Raw genomic sequence first — 9,999 nt, forward strand, 5'->3', positions numbered from 1 at the left:
TAAGGTGATGTTCTGTGCATTACCTGAGGAGAAGAGGTACCTGATCATTTGCATACAATGAATTGCATTGCCAGAATCTGCATTGTCAATCCGCAAACGTAATTCAGCAGAAATTCCATCTCAATCGTTAAAGAAGCCAACCGACTGCTAATTGTTGGTATGTGTGCAAGCAGAACTAGGCGCCAATTACTCCCCAGTAAACATTTATGGTGCGCCGCGCATGCATTCACCGTCGCTTGGGCGATCACACCTGCGTGGACATACGCCGCGGAGACTACGCGCCGGTGCATTTAAATTCTAGGTTACACCATCGCCACTGTCAATGCGCCATACCGACGCCGCGCAGTTCCGAAATGCGGGTGTATTTGTTTTGCTTGGTTTTTGTTGTTGTTGGTTTGTTTGTTTGTTAATTTTGTTTTTACCTGGAGCCGAAAGGTACATCGGATTGTGGGTTGGTCGTGCAGACGGTAGAAGAAAAAAAACAGCTTTAAAATGTGAAAAAGTCCAAATAGCTATTTCTTTAATTTAATTTGGCGGCTAAACGGCTCAAGCGATTTCAAAATCCTTTTAAGACAGTATCATGCTATTGAAGGGGTACACTAAAAAAAAATTGGCAAAACAATATCTGGCCCCTGACGGCAAGCAGCTTGATTTCCCCAAAACGTTTCACGAGAGCGGCGTCCTAACCGTAAGAGCTAGCGCCTGCGGATTTTTTGTGAACGAAGAGGGGGGGAATGTGCTTATGAAAATCAAATTTTCGAGAGCCTATAGGTCTTGTTTTTTTTTTAAATGAATTTAGTGGGGGGCGTCGGAAAAGATCTGTTTTCAAATGACTGTAAACACAGTAGATAAAATAAGAAGAAGATAGATAGATCTGTTTAACCAATCACAATGGAACTCCAAAATATTCCATAGATTTGTTTACTTAATTTTTAAAAGATAAGTTCGAAACATTATCATCTGATAAGTCACCGTATAACCTTATAGGTTCCAGCGACTAAATATTCCTGATCCTGTTCCCCGGGTTTTCGAACCAAGGGCGGCAACTGTGCAACCATAGACATGTACATCATCATGATCTCCCCTTATTATGCGTCATTCATCGTCAATAATTTGACCGTTATTTTGGCTGTCTTAGTGAAATGGTAAGATATATCTCTATGTTTTTTACATGTAAGTGTTCGGAAAAAATACAGTTATAGCAGTTATGTACAAAAATAAGCAGCATATGCTCTTTTCGCCAAAGTAAAGTCCTTTTTTCTTTTGGTTTCTTACATGTGTCACAGCACACCGCAAGCATTTAGGCGAATAGCAAGTGAGTGGTATATATATATCATCAATTGTATAGTAGGTAACGGTGTTAATTACTTGCCATGTTCTTTACACGTTTTCCATTTGTGTCATTGATTATTGCTTGATGCCATGTATGATATTACAATATGTCTTTCAACAGTGTGTCAACAGTGTGTCCAGTTAGATTGCGTACATGCATAGTCATCGTAACTCGAATTTTGTTTTACTTCGAATTACTTGGGATGCGCCGCATCGACTTCTAGCATGCATGTCACCTGCTCCAGGCATGGTCACGCGATGGTCAGGCGCACCATATACGCATGCGCCGCGTCGACTAGTGGACGATCATAGTATTGACTGAGGCGCATGCACCAAAGTTCCATGAGGCGCATGCACGGCGCAGGTGTATGGTGCATGCGCGGCGCACCCAAAATGTTTACTGGGTCCATGCATAAGCTTGAACAGATCTGTGGATTGTGTACCACTGTATTACAGATATCGCTGTAAATGAATTGCAGATGAAACTGGTAGTGTGAATGTTAATCAAGGTACTTTTGGTGCAAATTTGAGGGTTTGGTTGGTTGTGTGTGTTTTTTCGTCTTTAATTCTTTTTGAAAACCAGCTGCTCAAGGAGTCTGTTTATCCCACTGGTTTTTGAAGTGAAGATTATTTTTTTTAAATGTTATACTATATATACTTAATCAGCAATATAATACATGATTAAGTTCCACTTGAGCGTGCATACCAGTAGCTTGAGTAAGCTGGACTTGCATTTGCAGAAGGTGTTTTATTTGGATTGCTCTATTTTCAGGACAGCTCGCAACTAAAACCCGATTTTTAATGTGAAACAATACAGTGAACTTTACACTTTTGAATTCCTGATGGTGCATCATTCTTTTTGGATGGACAACTTAATTTTGATTGCTGTGTCTTTTGTCCGATATCAAAATTATGTAGAAGCATGTCCAGGTGGTGCTGATTGCAGAACAATATCAGGTGTTGGGTGGCTTAATTGTTGGCAGACCAGCTTTTTTGTTGGTCTGAGGGGAGCAATTATTGCCTTCAGTTTCCATCATTACCAATCGATAAAGATGAAACCGAAGCTGGTCTGACAACAATTAAGCCACCATGCAGACATCGTTTTTGTCATCATTTTGGATGAGCAAAAGTTCTGAACGTAATTTTCATTGTTCCAAATAGATTATGTGTGTGAATTATTTGGAAGCATTAATAGTTCAAACACACACACACACACGTACAGGCTTACATCACACTGGTAGACAAAAACCTGCGTTTTAAATTCTTCAAATTTCAGGAACAACGTTTCAAAGTTGAACAACGAAACCCAAAACGTGAGGAGAACTACTTATTTCAGTCAACATTTGCATTATGAAACTGTACAAATTGTGCTCAAATTCCCTTTTTTTCTTGTCCAATTTCTCCTTGCAGGCAACACGATCGATGTTCCAGTGACAAGAGTGCATAAGAATGCTCAGGAATCATTTACGTGCAAAGTAGCTAGTTTGTCATTTAGCACCAAACAATGCAATTCACATTTGCTGAGATAAGAAGAACAAAATTGAAAATGGCACTGTTATAAGGGAATGAATCAATAAGGTGCTGTGAATGCAGCCTGGCCTCACAAATGCTCCTCAGTTTTCGGTCAGCAGAAAAAAAACCACCATAATTATATATGTTGTTTGTACAACTACAAATAGACACTATCTGTCCTAAGCTTCACAACAATGCCAGCTAAACTTGAACATCCCATTAACTTTAACAAACACATAACGATGTATCTGTCCCGAGTTTCAGAACAATGCTAGTCAAAGCAGCTGCAGTTTTGTCATAAGTTCTGTCCACGCTGCCACATACTCCTGGTTGTGTTCCCTCAAATGTGCGGTATGTATCGACTCCGGCCATGACACACGTGCGACGTCAAATCCTGGCCGCTGCAACTTCCATTCGCTCAGCATGGTTTCCATAGCGAAAGCATCACACATGGGGTCGTTCTCAGAGTAGAACATGAGTGTTGGTACATCGATAGGGTTCTCTCTGAAATGCCTGACCAGCTCGTCATAGGTTTCTTTTGTGGTCGATCGGGTGATGTTGTAGTAGACGCTAAGAGTCTGTAAGACGACACGCCGGAATGCTGAATTGTTTGGAAGTGTCTGCATGAAGAACACAAAAACACTCGTTAGTAAAATGCCATCTGTATTCTTATTAAAGGAAAAGAGAGTTCTCGGGCGTATGTATGGTGTAACTTAAGATGTTTTATATTAAGGAAATGACAGTTACAGTTAGCAACTATCATTTCCTTAATATAAAACATCTTAAGTTTATTACCGTTAAGTTTATTGAACGTTTAATTATAGACAAAACAATACATTCACAAGAACTTCAACCTTTCAAACAAAATACACAACAGACAAACAGTGATGGGTAAAGTAGGTGTCACACTTGCGTTACCTTTCACGGCTTATGCATCGCCTTACGAGATGTGCTTATGAAATTGCGGTCACACTTGCGTTACGTTTCATAACGCGGTTCAACATTACCACTTTGCTTACTCACTCGCACATGAAAATTGCCGATTTCAAAGAAGAAACTAGTCTCGGCCTGCTCTAAATAACAATGACTGAGACTTCTTGTAATTCCTTCACGTGACGTCGAACCCCTATTACGCCATAATGTGACATCTTCAAGACATAACCCTGACTTTATTCCTGGGTTAATGGATACATTTCAAACAAGAAGAGCAAACGCTCGATCGAGTCACTTTCGCAGTTCTGAATATTATATGAGGCATCAGATGGACAGGAAGAAATTGCTATTCACAACACAATGAGTCACGTTCACATAAAATTTGAGCCCGGTCACTTTTATAGTTTCCGAGAAAAGCCCAACGTTAAGTTGTGTGTTGCCGAACAGAAAAGGCTAGTTATCTCCCTTGTTTTTCTGATAACGTTCGTAAAAGGCTACAGATGTAAATACTTTGATGTAAAGAATAATCCTACAAAGTTTCAATCACATCCGATGAACTTTGTCAAAGATATAAAATGTCTAATTTTTCCTTTGACGCTGACCTGTGACCTTGAAAAAGGTCAAAGGTCAACGAAACCATCGTTAAAGTGTAGAGGTCATTGGAGGTCACGACTAAACAAAATATGAGCCCGATCGCTTTGATAGTTTCCGAGAAAAGTCCAACGTTAAGGTGGTGTCTACGGACGGCCGGCCGGACGGCCGGCCGGCCGGCCGGCCGGACAGACTAACACTGACCGATTACATAGAGTCACTTTTTCTCAAGTGACTCAAAAACGATCACCACATATGCTTCAGAATTCAAACATAATGTGAGTATTCTTCTACGGATAATCACATTTTCTGTCGGACAATCAATTGACTGGCATCTCCTTCAAGATCCGATTGTGTTGGATTTCTGTATTTCACTGGTTCAACGACGGCAGTCGACCGTCTGTGTTTCTGTGTTGTGAAACTGGCCCCTGGCCTCTCCTGATTGGTCAACTTGCTCCGCGTTATGAAATCTACATAGAGAAATAGAACTGGTCCAAAGCTTATGATTTTGACATAAGCTCATGCTTATTGCATAAGCGCAAGGCAAGTGTGACACCCTGCATAACGCAAATGTAACAGGGCCTTTTTTAACAAGAAAAGCAAATGCTTATGCGACTCGCCTGTCCCATTAAACCTCCCTTTTAAGACCCCCTCCCCCTGATAGAAGACCCCCTCCCCCTGATAGAAGACTCCCTCCCTTCTTCTTCTTCCCCCCCCCGCCCCCCGATCCAACCTGCTCGATAGAAGACTCTCTCCCTTTTAAGACCCCCACCTTTTCTAGCCCTGTTTACTCTGTAGGTTTTACCCCCATTTTAACCCTTAGGCTGGTTGTCGCGACATATGGCGCGCTACTTTACGTATACTGTCACCTGGTTGTCACGACATATGTCGCGCTACTGGGTCAGTCTGTTTGGTCGGTTCCGATTACCTCCCATGGATGCGAAAACCTATTTGACCGTTTTTACATTTAGTCAAGTTTTGACTAAATGTTTTAACATAGAGGGGAGAATCGAGACGAGGGTCGTGGTGTATGTGTGTATGTGTGTGTGTGTAGAGCGATTCAGAGTAAACTACTGGACCGATCTTTATGAAATTTTTCATGAGAGTTCCTGGGTATGATATCCCCAGACGTTTTTTTCATTTTTTTGATAAATGTCTTTGATGACGTCATATCCGGCATTTTGTAAAAGTTGAGGCGGCACTGTCACACCCTCGTTTTTCAATAAAATTGATTGAAATTTTGGCCAAGCAATCTTCGACGAAGGCCGGACTTTGGTATTGCATTTCAGCTTGGAGGCTTAAAAATTAATTAATGACTTTGGTCATTAAAAATCTGAAAATTGTAATTAAACATTTTTTTTTTATAAAAGTAAAACGATCCAAAATTACGTTCATCTTATTCTTCATCATTTTCTGATTCCAAAAACATATAAATATGTTATATTCGTATTAAAAACAAGCTCTGAAAATTAAAAATATAAAAATTATGATTAAAATTAAATTTCCGAAATCGATTTAAAAACAATTTCATCTTATTCCTTGTCCGTTCCTGATTCCAAAAACATATAGATATGATATGTTTGGATTAAAAACACGTTCAGACTCAGAGAGTTAAAAAGAATAGAGATAAAGAAAAGCGTGCTAACCTCAGCGGTGGACAGACGATGCTACGAGTGTACGGTCTTGCGGAAAAAATGCAATGCGTTCAGTTTCATTCTGTGAGTTCGACTGAGCTTGACTAAATGTTGTATTTTCGCCTTACGCGACTTGTTCTTTATTTTTCTCTCTGTTAATTCACCAGTGGCTATGTAACATGTTACATAATTGCACCAGTGTAAGGGTTAAGATCTGATTGATTTTCTCAGATTTCGTGTGTGGAAGTATTAAAAGGAAGATTCAAATGTAAATGCACCCCCCCCCCCCCCCCCCCCATACAAAAAATAAAATTGCTGTTCCAACTTCATACATTTTCTTTTCAAGAAAACGTTTATGTCTGACTAATTGACACAAACTTGACTCTAATGTGACCTGTATCAATCCATTTTGTTATCCAACCCTGAGAATATCTCACATATACAAGCTTGCACCAACTGAAATCTCTTCCTGCCACCATCACTAGCCTCATACTCAACAACCTCAAAATTTTTAAGACATTCCTATCCGAAAGACTCCCTCCTTTTTTTCATCAAGATCTAATTTTCTGGAAAATTCTGAGAGAAAAAATCTCATGCAATATGAACACGTTTATAGGTTTCTTATTTCTACATTTCTTGGAATCCTGCACATTTGCAGAAAAGAGGGAACCCTCATTTACGCTATAATAACCACATTCTTGAAATTAACATGCATAAAAAAGGCAACTCCTTCTAAATGTTACCTTCTAACATAACCAGCTGTCATTGAACCCCCAGACAAACAAGACAAAGCTGCTCATACCTCCGCTATGCCCTTGGACATGCTTTCATAGGTGCCGATAACGATGCTGTCAAATATCTGCCCAATGACCCTGTCCCGAAAGTGTCCACTCTCTTCTGGCTTTACCTCTGATTCTTTCATGTTGATGGTGTAATTATATGCACCAAGAGAAAATGCGTGAATGAGAATTTTCTCATCTGCTGGTCGTCCGCCTTTTACAAATGAGAAGAGTTCATCGGACAACTTGAAACTCTCTGGTGGCCACAGAAAGTGAGACAGCTTTCCCCGCACTGTCAGAACATCCAGCCCAATGTCATGATAAAGTGCACGATACTTTGCAACATGGGCAGGTTTAGCATAAAGCCACAGAAAAAGCAAGACGAGAGGTTTGTTGGCTGGTGCGAAAGTTGAACAAATCTCATCAGCCTTATGCAGGACTAAATGACTGGACACTGGAATTATTTTGCCAGAGCTAATATTGCCAGGAAAGACTGTATCCTTGGAATCATCAAGGTCAACACTTTCTTCTGGTTCAATTTTCTTTTTTTTTGTAGCTTTAGGATGAGTTTTTGAAAAGCATCTTGAAACTTTGATATGACAGGTAATTTGGCCAAATAATGAAAACGCACTTCTGGGTATTTTTTGTGCAGAAACAAACATTGTTTTCAGTCACTGAGAGCGCACAGCAGGATATATTTCCATATGAGTCTTCAAAGCTTTTTGCTAGGTCCAGGCTGCAAAGGAAAGGAAAGAAATATTGTAGAAGTAGCTATTTTTAATTGTAAAGTTTGTAATGGCCATGGGCATGACAACATATAAGTTCTGTTAACAGAGTCGGCATGTATGCTCTCGAGTACACAAGAGCACACACACACACACACACAAACAGCCACATAAGTACACACACACACACACACACACACACACACACACACACACACACACACACACACACACACACAAAATAACCAATCAATGAATCAAACAGTTCAATTTAAACCTGAACTCTCTCTCTCTCTCTCTCTCTCTCTCTCTCTCTCTCTCTCTCTCTCTCTCTCTCTCTCTCTCTCTCTCTCTCTATATATATATATAAAACATCAGAAATTGTGAAAGAAACAATTGAAAGTTAGCAGAGACTTTCTTCCGAGATTTGTTAAAATCTCTTAGCAGAGAAAGAGAGAGAAAAAAGTATCCCTTCACAGACAGCAATTAATATATATAGGCAAATATTTAAAAACAATCTCCTCAAAAGTTTTTGTGATGAATATGGAATATGTTTATATTATATACACCAAACCAACCAACAGTGCAGCGCCTTTACAATTTCTCCTGCTCCCAACATTCAAATTATCTAAACATCCTGGAAATAATTACGGACATTACTAATGCTATACATGTAGTAGTATGGGGTAAGCTCAAGGGAAGTCACTCTTATTGCAAGAAAAACCTTGTTAAAAATCCTGGATGAATTTTAGTCAAGACGCATTAGTCTGGTTACGGGCAAGTGTGCTGTTGCGACTACTAGACTGCGTATAAACCGTCAGTATTGAGAGTCAAGACATAAAACTTTTGGTGCACAGATAACTTGGTTGCCGGATAGTCAGAAATCCAAAAGGGAAAATCCTGTGAACTTTTGCCAAGAAATCCTTTTCGCTTTAGAAAGAGTGCACCACTGAGATATTCACATTCACAGAGATGTTTCATCTCTCGAGAGAGAAAAAACCCAGATGTAAACGGCTCTGTTTGGGAGGAAAAAACAACCTACCCTCCCAATCAACGAGTACACACGAAGAGCCACGAATGTTTACGGACGAAAGATTGCTTCAGATCGATTTGTTTTGCCTACTGTAAATTGTAAGGAATCAGGGAACTTTAAAAACATGATCCTTCGTCGCTTTGTGCAAACGAGTCTGCTTATGAAGAGAAACTTGAGAGTGGCAGAGCATGTCACTACAGACAAATGATGTCCCTAAAAATGTGTCATACTCGCCCTTTTGTCTGCCACAGGTACCTGAGACATAGACCTATATTAGATAGGTCCCTGCCTGAGACTAGGGGAGAGAAATTGGAAGAAGCACTGATATTTCACTCCTATTCATGACTTTTCAACTAATCTATATTAAGAAACTGTTCACAAATGTGGCGAGACAGCTCTTTCCAATAATTTGCATTGAGATTTTCCTTTAGTTTTACACATGACATGCTGATGGAGACGACAACCACATTTTTGATATTTCTTCCCAAATTAGCTCACTTTTTATTTTCGAACAAAATTCATAAAAACATCACACTTTCCTTCTAATTGCAAAAACTTTTCATTTTTGTATTTGAACTATTTGAAATTACCCTAGAATGTAAAATAAATTAAATTCGAAAGAAAAAAAATGGTTGCGCCATGCAAGCTATAGGATCGCAGCATTAAAACAAACTTCTCTGAATTTACAACGCAAAAGTTCAAGACAATCGACAAATGAACAGATAGGTTAAACAGATAAATTCAACTTACATCAAAATACATGGAAACAGACGGTACAGGACAGAACAATTTGTCAACTAGTTCTATCTGGTGCCTGTTCCCCAGACTCAGCTGCCAGTGTTGGACTCACAATCATCGGTCATCAATTTTGAAACTGCCAAATATTCTGAGCTCAAATATTTAACAATATACTAAATCATTCTTCTTTCGCTCATTATTACCTTCAAATTTCGTCAAACAAACTTCTGTAATAATGAGAATGTACATTGTTCTACATTGCAAACTGTCATGTGACGTCCTTGACAGTGCCTTGCGCCCAACTAAGGGACAACACTCCACTGGTGAATGTCGCCGAAGGTTTGTATTATTTCCCTTGCTTTTTTGAAGTTCTTCAGTGACTACGCTCATATTAATTTTGCTAATATTTTGTTTGTGATAATTTCAGAATGTGTTGTAACAAGTGTGGAAAAAATTAGATAAATCAATCAGACAGACTTTATGATACAGAATTGAGAATATGATGACAAATCCGCTCAGTCAGTCTCTCTCTCCGAGTCTCTCAGTCTCTCAGTCTCTCTCACACACATAGGCTACACACCCCAAGTCACACACACACCGGCACACAGTACCGTGCACACACACACGAACACACACACACACATAGTACACACTCATTGACTCACACAAGTCTCATACACACATTAAAGACAGACACACACACACGGCACCGGTGTAACACG

At 39.6% G+C, this 9,999-nt stretch overlaps 1 protein-coding gene across 2 annotated transcripts; it reads right to left on the minus strand.

Moving 5' to 3' along the window:
* Positions 1 to 2,582: 2,582 nt before the first annotated feature.
* Positions 2,583 to 9,604, minus strand: LOC138975702 (transmembrane protein 53-A-like). Of its 2 annotated transcripts, none has more exons than XM_070348449.1 (3): positions 9,481 to 9,604; positions 6,805 to 7,517; positions 2,583 to 3,464 (listed from the first exon to the last, which is right to left on the minus strand). In XM_070348449.1, the coding sequence occupies exons 2-3, from the start codon at positions 7,441 to 7,443 to the stop codon at positions 3,120 to 3,122; spliced, it is 984 nt and encodes a 327-aa protein (XP_070204550.1). In that variant the 5' UTR covers positions 7,444 to 7,517; positions 9,481 to 9,604; the 3' UTR covers positions 2,583 to 3,119. The 2 variants fall into 2 exon arrangements, with proteins under 2 accessions (XP_070204550.1, XP_070204560.1); XM_070348459.1 differs by lacking the exon at positions 9,481 to 9,604 and adding an exon at positions 9,290 to 9,438.
* Positions 9,605 to 9,999: the final 395 nt, after the last annotated feature.

This window comes from Littorina saxatilis, linkage group LG1 (genome assembly GCF_037325665.1).
Source record: "Littorina saxatilis isolate snail1 linkage group LG1, US_GU_Lsax_2.0, whole genome shotgun sequence".
In the NCBI taxonomy this organism is placed as follows: domain Eukaryota; kingdom Metazoa; phylum Mollusca; class Gastropoda; order Littorinimorpha; family Littorinidae; genus Littorina; species Littorina saxatilis.

Coding starts and splice junctions, on each gene's coding strand:
- LOC138975702 (XM_070348449.1), bottom strand. CDS start 7,443: ATGTTTGTTTCTGCACAAAAAATACCCAGAAGTGCGTTTTCATTATTT. Junction 3,465..6,804: donor TGTCCAAGGGCATAGCGGAG/GTATGAGCAGCT, acceptor TTCTTCATGCAG/ACACTTCCAAACAATTCAGC.